The sequence below is a fragment of the Eschrichtius robustus genome, chromosome 2, assembly GCF_028021215.1.
Source record: "Eschrichtius robustus isolate mEscRob2 chromosome 2, mEscRob2.pri, whole genome shotgun sequence".
Taxonomy (NCBI): domain Eukaryota; kingdom Metazoa; phylum Chordata; class Mammalia; order Artiodactyla; family Eschrichtiidae; genus Eschrichtius; species Eschrichtius robustus.
Genome location: NC_090825.1, coordinates 150,126,637 through 150,150,686, shown reverse-complemented (window position 1 = coordinate 150,150,686; position 24,050 = coordinate 150,126,637). Strand labels below are relative to the sequence as shown.

The 24,050-nt window shown below is 43.4% G+C and overlaps 1 protein-coding gene across 2 annotated transcripts; it reads left to right on the top strand.

The window, feature by feature from the left end:
- Nucleotides 1–2,037: 2,037 nt before the first annotated feature.
- DRD1 (dopamine receptor D1) lies at nt 2,038–5,441 on the top strand. Of its 2 annotated transcripts, none has more exons than XM_068534635.1 (2): nt 2,038–2,119; nt 3,173–5,441. In XM_068534635.1, the coding sequence occupies exon 2, from the start codon at nt 3,679–3,681 to the stop codon at nt 5,017–5,019; it is 1,341 nt and encodes a 446-aa protein (XP_068390736.1). In that variant the 5' UTR covers nt 2,038–2,119; nt 3,173–3,678; the 3' UTR covers nt 5,020–5,441. The 2 variants fall into 2 exon arrangements, with proteins under 2 accessions (XP_068390736.1, XP_068390737.1); XM_068534636.1 differs by lacking the exon at nt 2,038–2,119 and adding an exon at nt 3,005–3,078.
- The last annotated feature ends 18,609 nt before the right edge of the window (nt 5,442–24,050 follow it).

Below are 24,050 nucleotides of genomic sequence, written 5' to 3'. Positions count from 1 at the left end.
AGGATACGAAATGTGTTATGAACATCATTTCCCACCAGTGAGGTTTCGGTTCATATTTAAATTTCATGTCAAATATTTTTTGGCTGTTGAACTGGCGTTTCATTGAATGTGATGTCACCTGAGATCAGACTGGTTGCCACGGGGCTTTCATATAAAGAGCAGTGGGCAGGGCAGTGCCAGGATTATTGACTCTGGGAGGACTCAGGCATCGGTGGTATTTCTCAGGGGAATCATTAGACAGAAATTTTACCCCTCAAATTGGCCTTGTTCTGGCCTCCAGGCCCTGTTACTCCCATCTTGTAGTGTGTTCATTTGGGGTTTCTTTCCAGATGAAAAATCCCAGGGAGACCTCCCTCCTTCAGTTCAGTCCTATCTGCCTTTTATCCTGGAGAAAGTACCCCCACCCCCCAATCTTTCCTGCCTTCCAGGGTTAATGCTGAATTTCCCCTACCTGTGTATTTTTGGGTAATTGCAGTGGAAACACTCCAGGATGGGTGGGTAGAACGTGGGGAGTTAAACATTAATGCTGACATGACTGTCTTGAACCAGAAGCATATTCTTTCACTTGTGTTTGTTAGTAAAAGGGAGAGAAAGATGCAATAAAGCCAGGAAGCTTGCGGAATGACTACCTTAAGGAAAATGATCTGGAAGTATTATGTTAAGCATTGCGTTAAGACTCTATAAGCATGTGGTTCTTTGGGCAGGTTTGTGGCAAAAATTGTATCTGTGACCATGACTCATGACCCACGGTGTCAATATGTGTGACAGTAAGACCGAGGGTGGAAGAACAGAGCTGGTAACAGAGGCACAGGAGGGTCTGCTGTCTGTAACGCCATTCTTTCATTTAAAATCAAGGTGCAGTTTGAACTGGCTAATTGAATGGAATTGTTATTTAGGGTCAGGGTTTTTACAGAGGAAATTGTGGCTTCCAGTGTGGTGTGAGGTTCTCAAGGAGATAAGACTATAGGTTTTCTAACGAGCCCTCAGGGGTGCCTACCTGGAAAGGGCTGACTGGGTCCTAGGCTCAGTGCCAAGCCCTGTATAAACATCATCTCATTTAATACTTTTAACAATCTTGTTATGTCATCACCATTTTACAGGGGAGGAAACCAAGCTCAGAGAGGATAGAGGGCACACGCAGCCAGCAGCGGCAGGGTAGGGACGGGAAGCCTGGAAGTCTGACATGGAAACTGCTTGCTTATCTTCCCCACGTCTAGGAAGGCACGGCAAGGCGCGGTGATCTCGCCATTTACAGCTGTGAAGTTTGTCCTGTGAGGCATTGCCCAGGGCAGCAGGGGAGGGGCTCAGGGGCAGTCATCTCTACCAGGCCTTCTTGCTTCCATCTTGTCCTTTCCTCTATTTTAGCTCTGTGGGTAATTATTTAGTTCGCCGGATCCCGCACTAAACTCAGAGTTCCCAGTAGGCAGTGGCGTGTAGGTGAAAAAAACACGCAGGTGGGGGTCAGGCAGCCGGCACCCTCATTAACTCTGCAACTTTTGGGTAGATTTTTGAACCTGATTTTCCACTCTGGCAAAGTGAAGATGAGGAGGCTTATGAGGAGGGATTCTTTAAAGGGTGGACGACTTAAGGCGTGTGTCTGGGACCCAGAGGCCACTCGGTAACTGCCAGTTCTCTCTGGTTTACTCTTTGAGAGTAAGGCTTGCATCTTGCTTACCCTGTCGCTCTTGGTACGTAGTGAGGCTCAGGAAAATACAGTGGCTCAATGAATGCAGTGCTAGCAAAAGAAACTTTTTCACCTTTGTCAGTTTTTAGGGGATTTCAAGCAGAGGAGTCCTCTTTCCCAGGTTCTGGCGGTCATAGTCAGGGAAGAGTGGGTCCAGGCGCGGGTCCCGCGCGGATGCTGGAGCCCATACCGGTGAGGTTGGTGCCTGAGAGGGCGCAGGAAGCCAAAACCGCCGGCAGAGGGCGCGCCGGGCCCGCTGAGCGCGTGGCTCTGGGGTTGGGGCGCTCGCCGGGCGCTGGGCACTGGCTGCAGTCCGGCCTTGACCGCAGCCGTGGACGAGCCCACTACCCAAGCTGAGCTCGAAGTGAGCGCCCTCTGGGCGCAGCGGAGCGCACCGGCCAGGCGCGCTGCTGCACGGAGCCCTGCCGGCGAGCGGTGAGTAGAGGCGCCCGCAGGGCACATCTCACCCTAGTTGGGGGGCACTTGGAGGCAGCGCCTGTCGGACCTGGGCGCGCTGTTCTAGTGGATGGTGTCCGTGGGAGAGTGAGCGCGGTCCCTGCTTCCGTTTGGTCTTTAGGAAGGGCTTCGGGTTGACCCCAGGAGGCGCTGAGTGTCGGGCGGAGCTTTGCTTTCCGGCGACACAGGCTTACTTGAGGTTTTAACATCGGCTCTTTTCTCGCGGGCCCCTGTCGGGTGCTGTCCCGAGTGCCGGGGGCCCGGGGTTCGGCGGGGTAACCCGGGGCGGACGAGCGCTCACCTGGGCGTCCCCCACCCCTTTCGCCCGCGGCACCAACCGGGGGAACCACGTGGGGCTGTCGCCCGTAACTCTGCCTGTCAAGCGAAGCCCGCCTCCAGGGCAGGGGAGGGGACACAGGGGGGTGGGGTGGGGGTGGGCTGTGCCCCGAGGGAACCTGGCCAGCCCGTGCGCCCGCCGGTGCCAGCTCGGCTCTCCCTGCCTCGTGTTCCCACGGGCTCCTTGGGAGGTAGCGGGCAGTTCCGCTGGAAGGCGCAGGGCTCTTCCCCGAGGGACCAGAGGCCACTCGAGGGGCGCCCGGGCGCTGGTTTTCCGGAGAAAGGAAGCAAAGAAGCTGCCCAGGTGACTAGTACTGGGGGTGCCCTCTCTCAAGGAGGCTCCAAGCGTCCGGGAGCATTTTTCCGGGGTCTCGTTCGCTTTGAACCATCTCCAGCCATTGGAGGCAGTGGGGGCAGCGCCAGCTCTCTGTGGACCTGGCCCAGAATCCTTTTCCCAAACCTGCTCCAGCGACTTTTGCTCATCGGGAGCAGAACCCCGGCTGCGCGCGCAGGGTAGGACTCAGACGTGCCTCCCGGGCGCCTCGCGAAGCCCGCTCTCCCCGAGCTCCTGGGGGCTTGGAGAGAGACAACCCCAAGGCAAGGTAGGTGGCTCAGAGGGGGTTGGATTGGGCTTGACAGTAAAGATGCGATCTGCTTATCTTGGCAAACGTCCTTTGCTTTCTCTTTGCTTTCTAGAGCTTTGGGGGAGCTGGTGCAGAGCCAGGGGCTTGGAGGAGCAAGGCATGTATTTTCAGCTGCGCCTCAGAAGGGGAGAATTCTCTGTCACCACCAGAAAGACAACAGCCCCGAAATGTGACGACAATTGACTAGCTTGGCAGAAGACTGGGAGTCTCTGGATTGATAGCTTAGAATATGCTAAAAAGCCAGTGCTTTCCATGGGGCATTGAAGGGCCAACTGGTCCCCGTGACAGTGAATTGGAGCAAGGGAGTCAGAATACAGTTGTAGAGAGCAAGAGGGACCTTCCAAGGGGCTGATTTGGACTGCCAAGGGCAGGCTCCTGCCACACAATTGTTGCAGCCCTCTAATGGAATGCTGGTGAGGTCCTCCACCCAGGGGAGCAAGTGGGGCTGTGCAAGGGGCTGCCCGACCAGCGAGGACTCCTGCAGGTCTGACCAACCCCTAATCCCTGCTTAGGAAATTGAGGGGTGTCCGAGCCCCCTCTGCGCTCTCCCTCAGGAAGATGAGGACTCTGAACACCTCTACCATGGACGGCACCGGGATGGTGGTGGAGAGGGACTTCTCCTTCCGCATCCTTACAGCCTGTTTTCTGTCACTGCTCATCCTGTCCACACTCCTGGGGAACACGCTGGTCTGTGCTGCTGTCATCAGGTTCCGACACCTGCGGTCCAAGGTGACCAACTTCTTCGTTATCTCCTTGGCCGTGTCGGATCTCTTGGTGGCTGTCTTGGTCATGCCCTGGAAAGCGGTGGCTGAGATCGCTGGCTTCTGGCCCTTTGGGTCCTTCTGTAACATCTGGGTGGCCTTTGACATCATGTGCTCCACTGCGTCCATCCTCAACCTCTGTGTGATCAGCGTGGACAGGTATTGGGCCATCTCTAGCCCCTTCCGGTATGAGAGGAAGATGACCCCCAAGGCAGCCTTCATTCTGATCAGCGTGGCATGGACTTTGTCTGTTCTCATCTCCTTCATTCCAGTGCAGCTCAGCTGGCACAAGGCGAAACCCACAAGCCCCTCTGATGGGAATGCCACTTCCCTGGGTAAGACCACCAACAACTGTGACTCCAGCTTGAGCAGGACATATGCTATTTCATCCTCCCTAATAAGCTTTTACATCCCTGTGGCCATCATGATTGTCACCTACACCAGGATCTACAGGATCGCCCAGAAACAAATACGGCGCATCTCGGCCTTGGAGAGGGCAGCAGTCCATGCCAAGAACTGCCAGACCACTACAGGTAACGGAAACCCCGTGGAGTGTTCTCAACCGGAAAGCTCCTTTAAGATGTCCTTCAAAAGAGAGACTAAAGTTCTGAAGACTCTGTCTGTGATCATGGGGGTGTTTGTGTGCTGCTGGCTCCCTTTCTTCATCTTGAATTGCATGGTGCCCTTCTGTGGGTCTGGGGAGACCAAGCCCTTCTGCATCGATTCCATCACCTTTGACGTGTTTGTGTGGTTTGGGTGGGCTAATTCCTCCTTGAACCCCATCATTTATGCCTTTAATGCTGATTTTCGGAAGGCATTTTCCACCCTCTTAGGATGCTACAGACTTTGCCCGGCGACGACTAATGCCATAGAGACGGTTAGCATCAATAACAATGGGGCTGTGGTGTTTTCCAGCCATCACGAGCCTCGAGGTTCCATCTCCAAGGACTGCAATCTGGTGTATCTGATCCCACATGCCGTGGGCTCCTCTGAGGACCTGAAGAAGGCGGAGGCGGGTGGAATAGCCGAGCCCTTGGAGAAGCTGTCCCCAGCCCTATCTGTCATTTTGGACTATGACACTGATGTCTCTCTAGAGAAGATCCAGCCCATCACACAAAACGGGCAGCACCCGACCTGAACTCCAAGATGAATCCTAGCAGACATGCTCATGCAGAAGCTAGAGGAGACTTCTCTGGGGCTTGCTGTGAAGAAACTAAGGTGTGGTGAGACTCAGATGTCAGGCGGGCCCTCCTCTGCTGCTTCCCCTCAACACACAACTAACTACATTTTAATCTACATTCCAGTGTGTTTTCTGTGTTGTTCATAGCGAATCAAGAGGGACACAAGTGAAGCGAATGTTCATAAGGGACGTGTCTTTGGCTCCAAAGATATTTTTAGAAACTGAACCTTATCTTAGGACTTAAGAAATAGGGCAAAGAATCAACAATGAACAGCTTCACTTAAATATTAAATCTTTCCCGGAAGGAAGTGAGAAGGGTTGAGTTTGCTGTGTACAAACAGGTGCTAACACTGGTCCAAGCAAAGTTTTCAGATTGTAAAGGTAGGTGCATGCCTTCATAAATTATTCCTAAAAAATAATTGAGCCTTACAGTAGGAATGGGATTTTTTTTTCCAGAGTTGATGCTTTGTTGATATTGGTTTATTTATTTATTGTATTATATGGATATTTTTAATTTATAATAATAAATCTATATTTATCATATTTAATAGGGTAAATGAATGAGTTATCTGAAATCTTACAATAGCATTTTTGTCCATTTAACTAGCACTTTATAAGCTGATGAAACAAACACATAGACTCTCTGAGAGTCTAAATGCTCATGTATAACTTCCAGAAACACAGCAAAGTCTAATAGAAAAAAAAAAAAAGAAGTTGTGATGATTCCTTAAAATTCATGGGAACAAATAAATACGAGGTGAGAATTGACAAATGCTGTGATTGCTTTTTTTTTCTCCTAAAAAGATTTTGAAAGATTTAAAAAAGCATAGCTACTCTTGTGTTCAAAATTTCTTAAGTGACAAAGACTTTCCCAGGAGAATGATTTGCAGTTCTGTAAATATTTGAAATAAAAGTTAGCTTAAGAAGAATCCAACTTGAAATATATGATCTTAGGTGGTAATAAAAAGTATATGCCACCTTGTATTTATGTAAAATAATTGGCCCTCTTTGTCTTTTCTCATTTCCTGTGTCAGATAGCTTTTCTGAGCCAAATAAATGACTGTCCTGGTTAGAGATGTGTAATGAAGACAGTGAGTTTTCTTAACTCGTGTGTCACAACAATCTCACCCATGGACAAAGGTCAAATCCTGCATCTCCATCTTACCAGCCAAGCTACTCAGTGGGGTTACTTTTTGTAGTGCTTTAATCTGAACTTAGAGTTGATTTTTTAAAAAAGTCTAAATGTTAATGGTACAGTAACTAACAGATAGTGCCTCATTATCATCCTTGAGCAAGACACTTCTGTTGGTAGAAAAGACAGGAGACCCCCTTCTCTTTGCGTATGTTAAGCACACCAAAGCCATCAGCATCTCTTTTGACAAATGTTAGCCCTTTCTCTGTGCTTTGGCATCAAGTTCCTGTGTCATCACCTGAACTGTAAAAAGTATCCTAAGGCTCCATTGCCAGATACTAATTCATGTGGGGCATTTCAAGAGAATTTTTTGGAAATGTTTACAAAGTATTCTTGTTGATAAGCAATTGACTTAACATTTAGATGAAATGGGTAATAAGAAAGATATCTACTGAAAGCTATCTCCTGCATCAGGTCTGTGTTATTTATGCATTGTGAATGTTTTCTTAATTTTATTGCCTGTATGCTTTCTTACATATAATAAAATTATTTTGTGAACTCAAATCAACCCTGAATGAGTTGTGTTGCATTTGTTAAATGTGTTTTAAAAACTAGGATAGTTCAGATCTACATGTAAGAAAACATGGGCATTTTCAAGGATACGTTACTTTTCTTTTTTCCTTTTTAGTGGCAATCTCTTCCATTATGTATGCCATGTGTTGCCTTTGAATATTTAAATAGGAAGTTGATTTGGGCTATGTACTCTTGTTTTCCTTCTGTCTCAAAAAAAAATTTTTTTTTTTCCAAAAGAAATCCTTCTTTGCTCGAGGAATTACTCTACTCTTCATTTCACAGATTTGAAAGATTTCTAAAATCTGTTTTTACTTTGTAAGAGCTCAGAGGTTTTAAATAACCTAAAAATTACAGAAACTAAAGTGGCTGGCTATGCGTGATTGTGGACCCTTAGCTTAATGGCAACCACTGTATGTGTAGTGTTTAAGAGTAAAACCTAACAAGAATTACTTTTTGGAAAAAATATACAAGTTGTGATGCTGGGCTTAGCAAAAAGTCTTACAGGGCACTTCCATCGATCCTGCTAAACCTGCTTAGTTCATGTGCTAACCGCCCCCCTTTTTTTTTTCATCCCAAAGAAGGAGAATGACTGAACAGCAGGTGATGTAGAAATTAAGGGTTAAGTTTATAATTTGGAACATCACACAACAGATGGTGTCTTTTTAAATTCCATATTTGCCTTCCCCAGGCTTTGGCAGATAATGAACATATCTAGAATGAACACGCATAAAGCATGATGCCTTTTCTTTGTGCTTCCTGACTTTCTGCACATCTTGATTCTTTGCAGTTTAATTTTGCTCTGTGATTAGTGGTCCAGCAACATCAGCTAAGATGGTCAGGGTTGTCACTGTCCAACCAGTGAAACATGGGACAAAAGCCTTCACCATGTGTTTCACTGGCAGAGTGAAAAATAAAGACACATGTAGAAAGTATATTAAATAAATGTAAAATTCAGGACACTGTGGATGAGACTGTATTTTGGGTTTCTGGCATGTTGGATGGATAAAGGGTATCTTATGAAATGTTGATGTGACTGACAGCATCTTTCAGAGAATTTAATTTACCACCATAAAAACAAAATTAAAGTATGACATTTCATTTCATTTAACTATCGTGATGAGCCTTCATCATGCTAAATATATGTAAGACGCTTTAGCAAGACAGAGACAATTTAAAAGAGGTGTTCTTTTTCCCTTTCAAGCTAAGAAGATGCTTTTCCTGGTCAAATAAATATAGAGCTCTTACTGGTGATAGAATAACAAGAAGTCTTAAGGAAGGGACACTGAGCCCTGGGCTCCAATTGGTAGTTTTGGAGTTTATGTAGGGAAGTCGTTGCTTTTTCTTGGGATCTAAGCAAGTCATGGTCTGTGAGCCTCAGTTGTCTTGATCCATTAAATGGGAAGAACAAAACCCCTGCATTAACTTCTTCAGTGGAGGGCGTCACTCCAAGTAGCAAATTGGTATGTAGTCTAATCTCAGGGACTTTCTGAACTCTATACTCTCCGGGGTCTCCATCATGACATCCCCCCAGGCTTGCACCAGCGGCATTTCAGCCTGATCCTTCCACCCCCTAGGAGCCAGTCCACATGTGGGGGCCTGGAACACAGAAAGCCCAGGATTTATTTCAGACAGATATGGGTTCACATTGTAGCTACCACTTTCATGCTGTGTGAGAGTTAAACAAATGTCTGGACCTCTCTGAGCCTGTTTGCCTATTTGTGAAATGGAGATAAACATGCAGTTTCTTGTGAGGGTTGAAATGAAGCTAATGTTTATAAGGGTCCTGAGCCCTGAGATCTTGCGCTCACCGATTCTTTGCAGGATCTCTACTTGGAAGGGGTGGATGGCAATATTTACTGCATTACTAATAATGGAGCTGCTGTGCATTTGAATTCGTCCATGTTTGCTTGAAGCAAATGGCAATGACTTTTAGAGTGCATGTGGTTTGGAATTCTCCCAGACACCATTCTCTTTTGCTGTGGTTATCTGGTATTCCAGAAGCAAGTAGATTTTTATATCTGCATGGCTAAGACAGTTGCCTTAATTTTTTTCCACTAGGTATCGACTAAATATGTCTGTCTACGATGTTTTAGTCTATGAAATCTACTTACCTTGCAGAATTTGTTTCAGGAATGATGAATTGATGGCAGGCTAGCTCTGGGCTGTTAAAACTGGGACCTGCTGCTCTGCACAATATGCTTACCATGGTCATTTGAAGGAACCAACCCAGTGGATCATGAGATTGTAGCATTATATAGATTAGATGCACCTCTGTGGATTTCTTTGAGATTTCCTGGACAGAAACATGACATAATCAACCCGTTTATTTTTATGGAGGATTGAGGGGATGGGAAGCATTACAGCACAGAGAACCCCTCTAAGATCTTGTTACCAGGCCAATCTAGTCATGTTGCCTTCTGTCATGTTAAGTAACTACCATGCGATGTACCGAATTAAAAAAAGCAGCATTTGGACTTGAGTATGTTACATCATTCAAGATTTGGGAGTTGTAATTTAAATAGTATTAGAAGCTCAAAGAATAATCTGTGGTTTAGAAGGGTTTAACTTTTTAATCACTATGAGAAAATGGACAAAACCAGTTAAAATTTTTCTCATGCTCATAGAATATATATTCTACCAGCTCTCAAAATGGGTAAATATTTTCAGTCATTGAAGAGGATCTGCCCTGAGCTATGTCCATAGAAATGAGCCCACCTAGCAGAAATGCCAGCAAAGTGGCAGGTGGTAGTGAGGTCTAGAAGAGCTGAATTGTAGGGCAGAGTTTTTAATTTCATTAAATAATTTTTTAAAAGATAAGTAGTTTGGATAAACTACCTTATAACCCTTGAAAATAAGTTTTTTCATCTCTACAATAAGTGGGTTAGACGAGATGATTTCTAAGATTTTTTTTTTTTTTTTTTTTGGCTTGACAATACTAGATGTGAGATCCATTACTGGTAAAAATATGAGTCTGATAGATTTTCCAAGTCTGTTCTCTTTGCTGCTAGAAAGCTACCAAAGTGATATTTCCAAAATGCAAATATTAGGTTATGCCCTTGCTTAACATTCTTCAATGACTCACAATTACTTTCAGGAAAAACAAACAAACAAACGAACTCATGTAAGACCCTTCGTGAGCAGACCCCTGGTGGTCTACGCAGGCACATCTATGGCCACTACCCCACTAGCACTCTCTCTACAGAGGTTCTGAACTTCATACAGCTTGTGGAGTGTACGAGGTCCTTTCTTGTCTTTATGCTTTGCGCGTGCTGTCCCCTCTGCCTGGAACACCCTTCCCTGCTGCCTTTGTTTGCCTGTTCCTACTGATCTTTTAAGATTCAGTAGGGCATAATTGCAGAAGGCCTTCCTTGGCAATTTCTTCTTGCTTCTAGTACTTCTCTTATTTCTTTCAAAGAGTTTACCGTGCTGGAATGAAATAATCTCCTTACTTCCTTATCTCTTTCTCTAGATTATGAGTCTCTTGAGAGCGAGAGACTGCCTTACTTTGTTTCCCTTTCTCTATATATTCCTAAGCATCCAACACACTGCTTGGCTTATAGGAATTGCTTGTTAGAACTTTGTTGAATGAATGAAAGAACAAGCAAGTCAAAGCAGGGAAGACTGGAGCCACAGTTTTAGTGAAATTTATTTCTGGAGTGCTTGGTGTATGTGTGCAGGTCTGCTAGGCTCTCTCTAACATCTTTGGGTAGAATCCCCATGTGGTCTCAGAGGCCTGCAGTTCCCTGGGGTCTGAATGGTTGTATAGAGGTCATTGCATACACACAAACACTGCCCCCCCCCCCATTCTTATGTGTGTTTATGTATATAATTGATGCCATTTACAATCAGTAAACTTTGTGAGTACTTTTTGTGATTCAGGCCATGTGCCCAATGCTGGAAATGAATCAGACACTATCCCAGTGTTCAAGGAGCTTAAAGTAGAAACATGTATGCAAATAAACCATCATCAAAGAGTGTTTTAAAAGTAAAATATAAGAAGGAGGAAAATGTTTTCTTCCAGGTGATGCCAATAGCACCGTTCTATTGAGCCCCACCTGGCATCAGGCCATGCGCCATTCATTTATTATCTTATTCCATTCTAACAACCATCCTATGAGGTGGGCACCATCATCAACATCCCCAACTTACATATCAAAATAATGAAGATTTAGAAAGGGCATGTAATGTGTCCCAGATCACACAGCTGGTAAATGATGGGGGAGGTTTAAATCTAGGGCTGTCTGACTTTAAAGCTTATTCTTTTGATCTGGAACCTGTTCTGTTGACCAGGAACTAGCCCTAACCAAGCAAGTAACTTGTTAAGGGTTTTCCACATCACCTCAAATACGGGTGGATTAAAAAATACTTTTTATTATTCACATTTTCAGTCACGTACAAAAAATAGAGAGGATTGTATGATAAACCCCTGAGCACCCATCCTGTTACCCAGACTGAAACATTCACAAGACTATATTGGTGATCTTTAAGGAATAACAGGGACTCCATGTCTTTAGATAGAGCACAAGGTGGAAGTCAAGAGGACATTGCAATTTCAAAAACGTCACCTTGTGGAGTTCAAAGATAACAGAATGGGGAGATGGTTTATTCAAATGTTGAAACACTCCATGTTCAGGGATCAGTTTGATCAGGGCACCCTTACTCAGTTTAATTCAGCAAACATTTATCTGTACCTGCCCGGTCCCCAGTGCTGCTTTGAGAGGGGGAGTGAGGAGGGAAGGATGAGAGAACAGGGTGGGGAGGGGGAAGGTGCTTAGTGAGGGAGACAGTGCTGCTGGAGGGGCATGGGGATGGGGTAGGGTTGGGAAGGACATGGCGTTGGGTGTGGGCTTGAGGGATGGACAGGACAGGACTCAACCGGCAGGGAGTGAGAACAGCTGAGGTTGGAACTCCAGTACCTGCAAACGTGGGGCTGAGGAACGGGCAGTGGGTGAATTTTCTGGATACAGGACTTGGAGCAGAGATGAACTAAAACGCACTAGAAGGTTTGATCCAAGTGAGGTCCCACAGGCTGTCAAAGTGACTGCTTTGGGATGGTCTCCATGCTCTGCAGGGGCGAATTCAGTGCATCTGGATGACTAACCAGATGGTCAGGTGATAATGGCTCACCCCTCCCTTCCTCACACCCTCCCTGCAGCCTTGCTCACATCTTATCTGCTCTCAAATAGACTCTGCTGACACCCCTTTCCTCTCTTTCCAACTGGGACTCCCTTCCTCCTGTCTTCTGTTTGAGCCTCATCTCAGGTGTCAACTTCACTGGAGCCCTTCTCTGGCCCTTCTTCCCCAGGGCTGGTGGCACTGCAGGGCATGCATCCTGTTGTGTGCTGTTTGTGTCCCCTGTTTCTCGGGGGAGCTCCCAGAGGGACAGAATGTGTCCTTTCAAACACTCTCTTCCCAGTGCCCAGCACAGCCTGGCACACAGGAGTACCCAAGGTAATAAAATTTTTAGATGAATGGGTGAATTAATCACTTTATGAAAATGAATAACTGCTTATATACATACCTTAATTTTCACCATGGGGTTGACTCTGCTGAGCTTATAAGGGCTGATCTCTGCTAAGTTAGGTTTCTCCAGTACTGATACAATCGCAGGAAAAAAATTGGGATAGGATTTAAATGGCAAACTGGGGCTCTCTCTCCTATCGCTGTGCATGGATAGTGAGTGACCAACCCTTTCACACGGGAGGGAGAGGAAATGTCAACCAAATGCCGGCAGTGTGTTCTGAGATTAGCTGCATGCATGCTGTTTTGAGGCTGAGTTTTTAGGTCAGAAGTATTTAGCATTATAAACATGTTGACTAATTTAGATAACGTCCAGCCCCATTTGTAAGATGCTGCTGTTTACTGTTAAACTGGGAGGAAGGAAGGAGCTCCATGCTAATTCTGCCCAAACTGCTGTGGGTTTCTCCTTTGGTGGTGGGGTCCCTCTAAAACCACATGTTCTTGACTGTTGCAGGGGAGGATTAAAGAGGATCCACTCTGAGAGGGGGCCAGAGGCAAGAAGGTGACAGTTAGCTTAAATAGCCTGGTTGTAATACTTTCAAGGCAAAAGTAAATTTTAATGCCATTTTTAGAAAACATCCATTGCACCCATATTGAAATTAAAACTTATTTGCTTGTCACGAGACCGTGCAATTTAGGATGTCACCCTTTTCTTTTCCTTTTAATTTGCCTTTATTTGGTACCCAGTTCTATGTATAGAAGTTTGTATTTGAGTGTTTTTAAAAGATTTATTTTACTGAAGTATAGTTGATTTACAATGTTATATTAATTTCTGCTATACACCAAAGTGATTCAGTTATACATATATATATATATATATATATATATATATATATATATATATTTGTTTCCATAGTCTTTTCCATTATGGTTTATCACAGGGTATTGAATTCAGTTCCCTGTGCTACACAGTAGGAAATTGTTGTTTATCCATCCTATATATAATAGTTTGGATCTGCTAATCCCAAACTCCCGATCCATCCCTCTCCCACCCCCTCTTTTCCTTGGCAATCACAAGTTTGTAGAATGTCACACTTGGATGTGGCTCTGTCAAAGGACAGAAGCAGAAGCTCTGGGTTAAGGATGGGAACTAGCCACTCTCCTGCCTGCTCACAGGAATGTAACTGACATTGTGCATACAATTCGACCCAGCAACTCCACTTCCAGGAATCTGGCTTATGTACATCCTTACCTGTATGCTCAGAGATGCCTGTGTAAAGGCTGCAGCCTTGCTTTAAAAGCCCGCTAAGTGAAATGAATAACTAAAATGTAGGCTGTCCATGGTATGTGGTAGTTAAAAAGAAAGGCGGATCAATATGCACTATTATGGAAAGATATTCATGGAACAAAAAAGCAAGTTAAAAAACAACATGGACGGTATGATTCCTTTTATTTAAAACAGTGTAAGAAGTATATATTTCTTACGTCTATACATAGAAAAAGGTGTAGGAAAATGCCCACCTACCTGAAAACAGTGGTATCTCTGGGGAGAGCAAAGGAGGGCGGCTTTCACTTTTTCCTTTTTACGTTTCTCGGTTTTTACAAGAAGCGTGTGTTTATATATATCACGTGTGTAGTTAAAATATTTTTTTTAGAAGCATGCTGAACCAGGGGTGAGGAAAGTAGAATTCTAGTTGTGGTTGCTGGGTGCGTCCTTGGAAGAAGGAGCGGTAATTGAGCACCTTCTGTGCTCACGTGCTCTTGATGGTCAGAGTCAGAGCCTGATCTGGCTGAGGCTGGGGGAGGTCCAGCACTGGCTCAGCAGGTCAGTGGGAACAGGAACTTCTGGTCTACCTGCTCCAAAGCCCCTCCCTTTCCCCCAGGACAAGACCTTCCTCCACCCCATGGTGGGGGGTGGGTCTTAGTTTCCCACACAAAAGGTCCTTCCACCGAGCCCATATTTGGAATAATTTTGTTGATCAAAAGCATCTCATTTAGAGAATCATAGTCTGTGTGGCTTTTTGATAGGTTCAAGCATTTTCTCTGTTCAGCTTTTGAGAAATGACAGAAAGCACTCATGCTGGGGTCCTTGGGGACCTCAGGTTGGGGGTCACTAGCGAGAGGCCCTCTGAAGTCCTCTTTTCAAGAACCAACTCGTCTCAGGGGTCTGGGCTATTTTACAACCTTTACGGACCCTAAACGGTCTTATTTGTGGTATCCCAGTGCACATCACCTCAAACATATTCAAATGCTTCTTAAATATAATTTTATTGCTGCAAAAAAGAAGGATTTTTAAGTGTCTTGAAATTATTTTGATTTCAATTTTGCAGTTACTTGGTCATATTTTGGAACCAATGCATTTTCCCCCTCTGATCTCAAACATTTTGGGGTGCTTTTGAAAAGCTCAGAGCCTTAGGGACCTCTAGTCTCTCTGCCCTGAACGAGCTACAGCCAGAATTTTCTCCAAGTTTTGAGAGCAGAAATGCTGTGTGCTTTTAGGCACAGCAAGAGAGGAGGCCACGGCCGTTTTCCCTGTTGAGATCTCTCTTGTTCTCTAGCTGGGTTATTACTGCTCAAATGTGTAAGGGCCTTGTCTACACAGTGATACAAACCACTTTGGATTACTTTGAAACTGAAAAACACCCTAGCATTTGTTCTTAGGTTTAACCTTTTGGGAGGTTTTCAAATTCTATTTTTCTCATCTTTGACATAGATATTAAATGTTTTAGTGATATTTTTATGTTAAATGCTCCCACACGCTCATTTTAGATGGTAAATTCAAAGTGTGAGGATAAAAGCAATGAGGGCTGGATTGAAGGAAAAGACAGGCTTCCTTATTTGATCTTTTATTCTAAAAGGAGGAAGAAATTTAAGTGTGAAGGCTCGGATTCCGTAACCTGTAAGAGACTCGAACAACGAGTCACAGGCAGAGGAGATGCTGAGGCCAGATACTGGTCAGGGAGAGTGGCTAATCGTCACATGCAGACTGAGGTTGTTAAACTGGGACACTAAGTTATTTCAGACGCGACTTTGTATAGGAAAGGATCTTTGGGGGTCTGGTCAGAGCATCAGTTCGCATTAATGGCTGATTGCTTTGGGGAGAGGAAGGTTACATGGCACGTGACCTCTGCCCAGACTCCCTCTGGCTTCACAGTAGAGAGCAGGGAGGAGTAGGTAGTTAGCTTTATTTCTCTTGTTTTTCACCCTGACAGTTATTAAATTACAGATGTATGTTTGACAGAGATTCCAAATTCAATAGAGAGAGGGGTAGACGGAGGGGGGATAGAGCAGGAGGGGAGAGCTTGAGGTTTCTCAAGAAATTAAACTCTGGCATCTCACTTTCTTAAAATAAAAATTTTATTTTAGAAGAGTTTTAGATTTATAGAGAAACTGCAAAGATAGAACAGAGAGTTCTTATATACCCTGCATGCAGTTTCCCCTATGGTTAACCTCTTACATTAGTATGGTCATAATTAATGGACGAATATTGGTATAGTCTTATTTACTAAATCCATAGTTAATTCATATTTCTTTAGTTTTCACCTAATATTCATTTTCTCTTTCAGGATTCCATCCAGGGTACCATGTTACATTTAGTCATTATGTCTCTTCAGGCTCCCTTTGGCTTTGACATCCCCTCACGCTTTCGTTGTTTCTGATGACCTTGACAGTTGTAAGGAGTATTGGTCAGGTATTTTGTAGACCGTCCCTTGGTGAGGATTTGTCTGCTTTTCTTATAATTAGACTGGGGTTATGGGGCTTTGGGAGGAAGACCACAGGGGTAAAGTGCCATTTTTATCGCATCATATCAAGGGTATATACCATCGACATGACTCATTACTCTGATCACCTGACTAAAGTAGTGTTTTTTGGGTCTCTCTACTGTCACATTCATCTTTCCCCCCTCTTTCATACTGTACTCTTTGGAGGGATGTCATTATGTGCAACCTGCACCTAAGGAGAGGGGATATCTACATAAATTATTTGGAATACTTCTGTATGGAAACTTGTCCATTCTCCCATGTTTGTTTGTTTATTCATTCATTCATTCATTTATCTCAGTATGGCTCATGGGTATCTATATTTTACTTTGGGTTATAACCCATAAGTACTTTGTTTATTTTGTTGCTCTGGGAGCTCTTTCAGTTGGCTTCTGTGTCCCTTTGACATATCTCCATCGTTGTGAGATTTTTTTTTTCTGTACTTCCTTAGTTTCTGGAATTACAAGATGCTCTAGACTCATCACGTATATTTCCTGACCCAACTATAGAATTAGGTCTTTCTCAGGGAGCCTGTTGAATAGGAATGGTGAAAGAGGAAGTCTCCTTGTCCCCTATCTTAGGGGAAAAACATCAGTCTCTCACTATTAAATATGATGTTAGCTGGAGGATTTTTGAAGGTATTCGTTATTAAGTTGAGGAATTTCACCTCTATTCCTAGTTTGCTAAGAGTTTTTAAAACCATGGATGGCTCCTAGATTTTATTAAATGCTTTTATTGTGTTAATTGATAGCATGATTTTTCTTCTTTAGCCTGTTAACATGGTGGATTACATTGATTTTTGAATGTTGAACCAGGGTTACATCCTGGAATAAATCCCATGTGACTATAGTGTATTTTTGTGTAAATTATTGATTTGATTTGTTGATATTTTGTTGAGCATTTCTGTGCCTATGTTCATGAGAGATATTAGTCTCAAGTTTTACTTTCATGGAATGTCTTTATCTGGTTTTGGTTTTGGAGTGATGCTGGTCTCATAGAACGGTTAGGAATTGTCTTCCCTGCTTCTCTTTTCTGAAAGAGATCACAGGGAATTGGCATTATTTCTTAAATGTTTGATAGAATTCACTAGTGAAATCATTTGGGCCTAGTAGTTTCTTTTTTTGGAAGGCTATTAATTATTGATTTGATTTGTTTAATAGAGGGATATTCAGATTATCTCTTTTTGTGTGTCTGTGAGTTTGTATCTTTCAAGAAACTGGTTCATTTCATCTAGGCTCTCCAATTTGAGGCATAGAATTGTTCATAATATCCCTTTATTATCCTTTTAATGCCCATGGATCAGTAGTAATGACCTTTCTTTCATTTCTGATATTATAATTTGTGTCTTCTCTTCTATTATCTTGGTTTATCAAAATTTTAATCAATTTTATTGATTCTTTCCAAGAAGCAACTTTTGGTTTTGTTAATTTTCTTTAATGTTTTTCTGTTTCAATTTCATTGACATTGACTTCGCTCTTTAAAAAAAATATATGTTTTCTTTTGTTTCCTTTAGGCTCAAGTTACTCTCAGTTCTTTAGTTTTTTAAGGAAGCTTAGGTTATTGATTTTAGATTTCTTTTTAAAAAGATACATGCATTTAATGTTATAAATTTCCCTTGAAGAACTGGTTTTGCTGCATGCTATGTATTTTGATAATTGTATTTTCATTTAGCTCGAAATATTTTTTAACTTCACCTGAGACTTCTTCTTTGACCCATGTGTTATTTAGAAATGTGTTATTTAATTTACAAATATTTGGGAGTTATCTTTCTGTGATCGATTTCTAGTTTATTCCATTGTGGTCTGAGAACATATTTTGTATGTTTCTATGCTTTAACATTTTAAAAAATTGTGTCCTATGGCCCAGAATGTAGTCTATCTTGGTGAATGTTCATGTGAGCTTGAGGAGAATGTGAATTCTGCTCTTGTCTGATGGAGTGTTCTGTACTTTCTATACATAAAAATTGGCTAAGTGGCATACCAGAACCAGGTATGTCTGTCTAGGTGCAGTAAGTTCATGTTCTGTTGCACCTATATGCCAGGCATCGCCTTAGAGATTCCTCTTAGGTTATTTGCAAATGTCTCAACAACCTTATGTGTTAAGGTACCAGAGGTGAGTAAATTGAGGCTTACCAGAGTAAAGTCACTTGCCTAAGCTCTTTCTTCTCTTAAACGCTATGTCCCAGGTCTGACAGCAACATTACTGCTCTTTCTACAAAATATCAAGGCACCAAGTTGCTCTGGTTCTAGGATGATTGATTAATTGGAGCTTTATGGAGGAGGAGCTAGTCCTCTTTTTCAATCTAGCTGAATTAATCAGTGTAGGAGGCAGCAAGACTTACACAGGTGAAAAGAAAAGTCATCTTTAACATGAACAAAAGGAATGTAGGAGGAACTAGGCAAGAATGGATTAGTAATAGGGTATGGGCTAAAGAATGTGACATTTGAAGTCAAGGGCAATTAGAAAATAAGTTTTAGTTTCAAAGAAAATTAAGTAGTTTGAGGAAGGGGGAAGAGAGCTCAAGTTTACTGGTGCTTCTAAGTTAGGCACTGCCCTGGGCGTTTTTGCATCCATGTATTTAATACCCAGAACAAGCCTATGAAATGTCTCCACAGCCTGTAGATTCCCCCTCCCCCCACCCCCCCCGGCCCACTGCATGATGATGCTTCCTAGGGAAGAAGAGAAGGATCCCAGAAAATAAAGTGGAAAGGAATATAGGATGGTGACTGGATATCCCAGACAGAGGGAAATGTGCTATCATCTGTCTTTAGGAAGACATAGGGCGAGAGAATGGGCATTCTGACTAGCAATCGTGATGGGGCAGGATGTGGGTAGGTCCTGGAAATGGGGGAAGAAGGGACTTCCTCTAGACCAGGCAGGGGTGTGTGTGGAGGTCCAGCCAGGGTTCTGGTGGTAGGAACCAGAACCCTAATCCTAACCCTAACCCTTGGCCTCGTGAGGCACCATTGAGCTCACTGCTCTGACCCGCCTACCTCTTTGTATAAATCTCCCAAGAATTTAGGGGAGTACTAGTTCTAGGCAGAACTGAATTCTTTCTAACAGAGACTCCCTGGATCATGGATAATGCAAGAAAGTGTGCACCTGTGTGGTGTGTATTGAGAGAACTGAGTCCCCAAGGAGCTTCACTCTGGAAGGCAGAGGGTTGGTGCAGCAACCATAGCTGAGTAAAACACTTGTGAACAGGGGATTTTTTATCCTCCAAAGCTCCTTGACCTCCTTATTCTGCATCTGGAAAAAATAGTGCAGTATCAACAGTGGGGATGCATGTCCCAGGTAGAGATGGCCTTGGTGTTATGAACCCTCAGAGGTACAGTAGTGGGGCCCCATCAGCCACAAAAGCTAGAGAGCCCAAGCCACCTTGGCCAGCTGTTGAGCCAAACAGGGATACTTGTGTTCTGACCTTTTGACGATGATTAACAGACCTGTCTCCTGAGATTGAACCAACAGGCTGTAGGTACATGGTATTGCCCTGGGAGAGAAGAAAGACATTCCCTGATAGGTAGAATACCAGGTTGGAGTTGTTTCACTTGAATATTAAGAAAAATATATATCTCAAACTAGTGAGGTTGGATGTGTCAGCTATACACATAACTAGTCAATTTACCTGGTGTGTGGATTGAGAAATGTCTCAGTGGTGGTGGTGAGGACTGGTAAGCATAGAAGGTAAATGGAAAATGTATTCTGGATTCCAAAGACAAAGAATGTATATCTGTGTTAAGGCCTGTCGGATAATCATTTTATGTCTCTCTAGCACCTGGTACAGAATTCAGTCTGCAATTCAATGTGGTGCTAATTTGAAGATTTTGGCAACTTCACCAGGAAGAGGCAAAGAGAATGATCTCTGTAAATATTTGCTAATGGGTGGGTGAATGATGAATGGGTGAGTTAGTGGCTAGAATGATGGATGGAACGATGTCATTAGAATTTCTGAGACTCAGTGTCAGTCGCAGAATGGAACACGACCAGGCTATTGTGTGTCTGGTTGTCAGTAGCTTGTCGATACTGTCCTTTGGTGATGGGCACTTCTGAGTTTCTAATGTGGGGCATTATTCAACTGGACTATGAATCTTGAAGGCAAATGTGGGCACAGAGCCTGCCAGCTGGAAGTGAATGTAGCTGGGCTAAATCCATCTTTTCCAGCCCTTTCCCAGCCACAGTCACTTCATCACTCTGAGCCTAAGTTTCCTCGTCTTTCAGAAGAGGATGAGAACCTCGATCTCACAGGATGGGTGTGAGGATTAAACAAGACAGTAGTAATAATTCTGGTTGATACAAACAGAGAGAGCTCTTACTATGTGCCAGGAACTGTTTTTAGTGCTCAACATATACCAACTCACAACAATCCAATGAGCTAGGTACTATTACAGTCCTCATGTTATAGAGGAGAGACTGAGGCAGAGAGGTTGAGAGATCTGACCAAGGTCTTCAGCTAGTAAGGCAGATCTGGGCTTCAAACCCAGAAAGGCTGGTTCCAGAGCACGTACATTTAGCCCTTTGCTCTGCATCCTTAGCACAGCCCCTGGCACATGGTGGGTCTTCCATAAAGGGGTAATTCCTTTCCTCTTGGTTCACTAGTTGCTCTGGGGTGGTGATAGTGGCCTGTCCCCTGTGGCCAGAGCTGCCAGAAGACTGGAGAGACAGCTGGTGAATTCAGTCTTGACCAGGCATACAAAGCCCCACAACTCTGACTTTTCTTTTTATGCTTTTAGCCTGATTCTTAAAAAGTGAAAGACATAGTTGTCAAGATCCTTAAGAGTAAAATCAATGTTCCTTACCTCAGTCCAGGTCTCGTTAAGCAAAAGAAACACATCTCTTTCCAAATGCATTTGAAGACAGCTCTGTAAACTGTTTCGCAGTTTTGGTGCTCAGGCACTTTAGAACAAAGTAATAAGAAAATTGTTTTTTTAAATCATGCCAAGGGCAACGTTCACTGTTACGATAATTATGATTATTGTTATTATTTTGTGTGTGTGTATGGGAGAGATACATGGGGTAGTGATCAACTTTAGATTCTTTTCTACTATAATTTAGGTTGATATCATGAGAAGATTGCTCAGTCAGTGAGAATCAGAAAATAGAAGATGCATATTTAATGCAGGCAGGAGCAAAATCCCATGAATAAGGCAGGCAGTGTATCTCAATGGTTAGGACCATTGTCTTGGGAGGCTGGGTTCCAACTTTGCTTCCACTCCTTGATGTGTGACCCTAGGTTAGTCGTTGCCCCTCTCCAAACCTCACCTGAAAAATGGGAATGGCTTTGTGGAGAGTTGCTATGATGATCACACAAGATAATGTTAGTAATAATGATAGTGTAAATTTGAAGGACTGGATAAATGTAAGGGAGAGTGATCATTTGTAGAAGGCATGGTGTCCAGAGTAGGGCAGAGCTGGTTTCAGTCTCTGCTCAGGCACTCTCTTGCTGAGCCTTGGTTTTCTCATCTTCAAAAGTGGGATAGTAATGCATAACAGGTTTTTTTTTTTTTTTAGAATTCAATGAGGTTAATGTGCATAAAATGTTTGGTACACAGTAAGTGCTCAAAAAGTGTTAGCAATTATAATTTGATTATGACCCCTGGCTCAGAAGTGATACCACAAAAGATAGGACATGAAAAATGAAGAAATGGTTCAAACCAATGATTGTTCAATTGAGCATTCTTTTTATTTCCTGTGTGTGTGTGTTTACATTTGTGTGTGTACTTCAGCATGTTTAATGACGAATTTCCACGGTGAGAATTGGATGAATCACAGAATCAATTTAGTCTTTACAACAGTTGAAAACAGCATGAAATGTTTTTCCCTTCTGGAGGCCATGCCCCGCTCTTGGCTGACTCTGGTCGTATTCTCTGCTATCCAACTACTGTAAGTGCCTGCTGGGCAGCTCAGCAGGTCTCCTAGAGAGTGGAGTTCCTTCTCGGTTAGAGGGACATGACTCTTGTGTAATGGGGCACTTTACTAACGTGGGATGTGTTGCCAACACCTGGAGTTTTCATGGGCTGCATGTCCTGTGCAGAATGTGGGCTTATAGTGGAATATGGGAGAAGCGCCTTACGCTCCTCTTTCTACCCCTCAGGGGACGGTCATGTGAATGCTCTTCTGTACCTCACCTGGAGTACTGCACACCTTCTTCACAGTCTGCTTGGCTCCGGTCTCATTCTGGTCAGTCATCTTCACGTCACAGTCACATCCACAGTTTACACATCCCTGTCTGCTCACATCGCTCCCCTGATGGAAACCTTGCACTGGCAGGGTGGAGTCCTTGTTGCTTAGCACAATGGTGGACTTTTCCTGAGCTGGCTTCAACTTGCCTCTTTAGCCCCTGCTCGCGAGTGCCCTGCCGTGCTGTAATTATCTGTGCACACATTTGCATATCCCACCAGACTGTGTGCAACTCATGAGTAAAAACTGTCTGATTCCCTGTACCTCTCATAACTGGCATATGGATGGTGTTCAACAAATTTGTTTTAACAGGCAGTTCAGCCTAGTGTTTAAAAATTTGCCTCTGGAGTCAGAGAGATCTGCCTTTGACTCTTGGACTCTCCACTTTATTGATATGTAATGTAGGTCAAGTAGGTAAGATGGCTAAGTCTTAGTTTCATCCTCTGTACGGCAGAGGCAATGGTGCTTACCTATAAGGATGTTTTGAGGATGGCACAAGGCCTGGTGTGCAGTAAGAACTTAAAAGGTGTTAGCTTTTATTATTATTAAATCTTTGTTGAACACATACCATAGCATAGTCTATGGAAAAGAGGAATCATAAACGGGATACTGAGTAGTAGTCTTTTGACTCTGGAAACCACCAGGGACACATGACAGAAGATGGTATTCATCTGAGAAGGTATGCCAATGATGGCAACGGAAATTGTTGGGAAGCTTTGACATCTGACAGTGTGGTAGTGTGTGTTCAGTTGCAAGTAACTGAAAATCTAACCCAAATGGGCTTAACTAGTTTTAAAAAAAATGGTTAATTGCTTATATAACTAGACAGCAACAAGGTTGGTTGGGCTTCAGGGTTGCTTTGTTTCAGCTGCTCAAACATATCATCAAGGATCCAGGGTCTTTTTCTCTATGCTGTGCCAGCCTTATCCTAAGACCATCCTCTTTCTTGGTGTAGCTGTAAGAGGGCTGCCAAAATCTTCTGGGATTTGATAACCATATTCAGGGAGAAGGATAGGGTTGCTTCTAGAAACTCTCTTAGAAGACTGAAACCTTGCTTTCCTGAAGCCACCAGCAAATAACTACAATCTTCTTGGCCCTGAATTAATCACATGTCCATCAGTGAACCACTGGATGGTGTTCAAGTAGTGAGGTTGTGCTATCTGGTTTGGCTTGAGTCACCTGCTCCATACCTAGAACCAAGGCACGTATTCTGCAGTAGTGGAGTAAGAAAATCCAAGTATTGTAAAGGGGGAGAGGGTGCTAGGAAAGAAACTGTTTTCTGAGCTTCTGAAAGAATCTGCAGCTCTAATGGCTGCTATACAAGTTTCAGAGAATGGGAGGCATATCTCCATATTTTTATTGCTTCATCACTTAGGTGCTTTTAAAAGTGCTTTCCTACATCATTCATTCGACAATCACCACCAGTACAACAAAAAAGTACAATAATGACATTTCTCATTTTTGCTGTGTCTACTATTTGCACTACTGTCTTTTAGCTTTGATTCCTGGTTCTCTGAATATGTTTTTTCCCAGAAATAACTCTCTGATATAAGTGTCACTAGATTGTCTTTATAGATGAGAAAACAAACTGAAGCTCAGGGATGTTGATGTAAGGTTTTCAAATTCACACAGAAAATTAGCAGAGCCAGGATTTGATACAGGTCTGTCTGGTTCCAAAGCTCATATTCTTTCCAAGACTCCATGCTACCTTCTTATTCTTATTCTAGAAACAAGGTGGAGACTTCCATTTGAAAATGGATGTGCCAACTTGATATTCTCTCCATCTCCTCCTGGAAACCATCCAAAGCAATAAGGAGGATAGAAAACAAAATTCCAAACTCCTTTTTTAGTGAAGCTAGGAGACAGGCTGAAAAATATTATGTAGG

Coding starts and splice junctions, on each gene's coding strand:
- DRD1 (XM_068534635.1), top strand. CDS start 3,679: ATGAGGACTCTGAACACCTCTACCATGGACGGCACCGGGATGGTGGTG.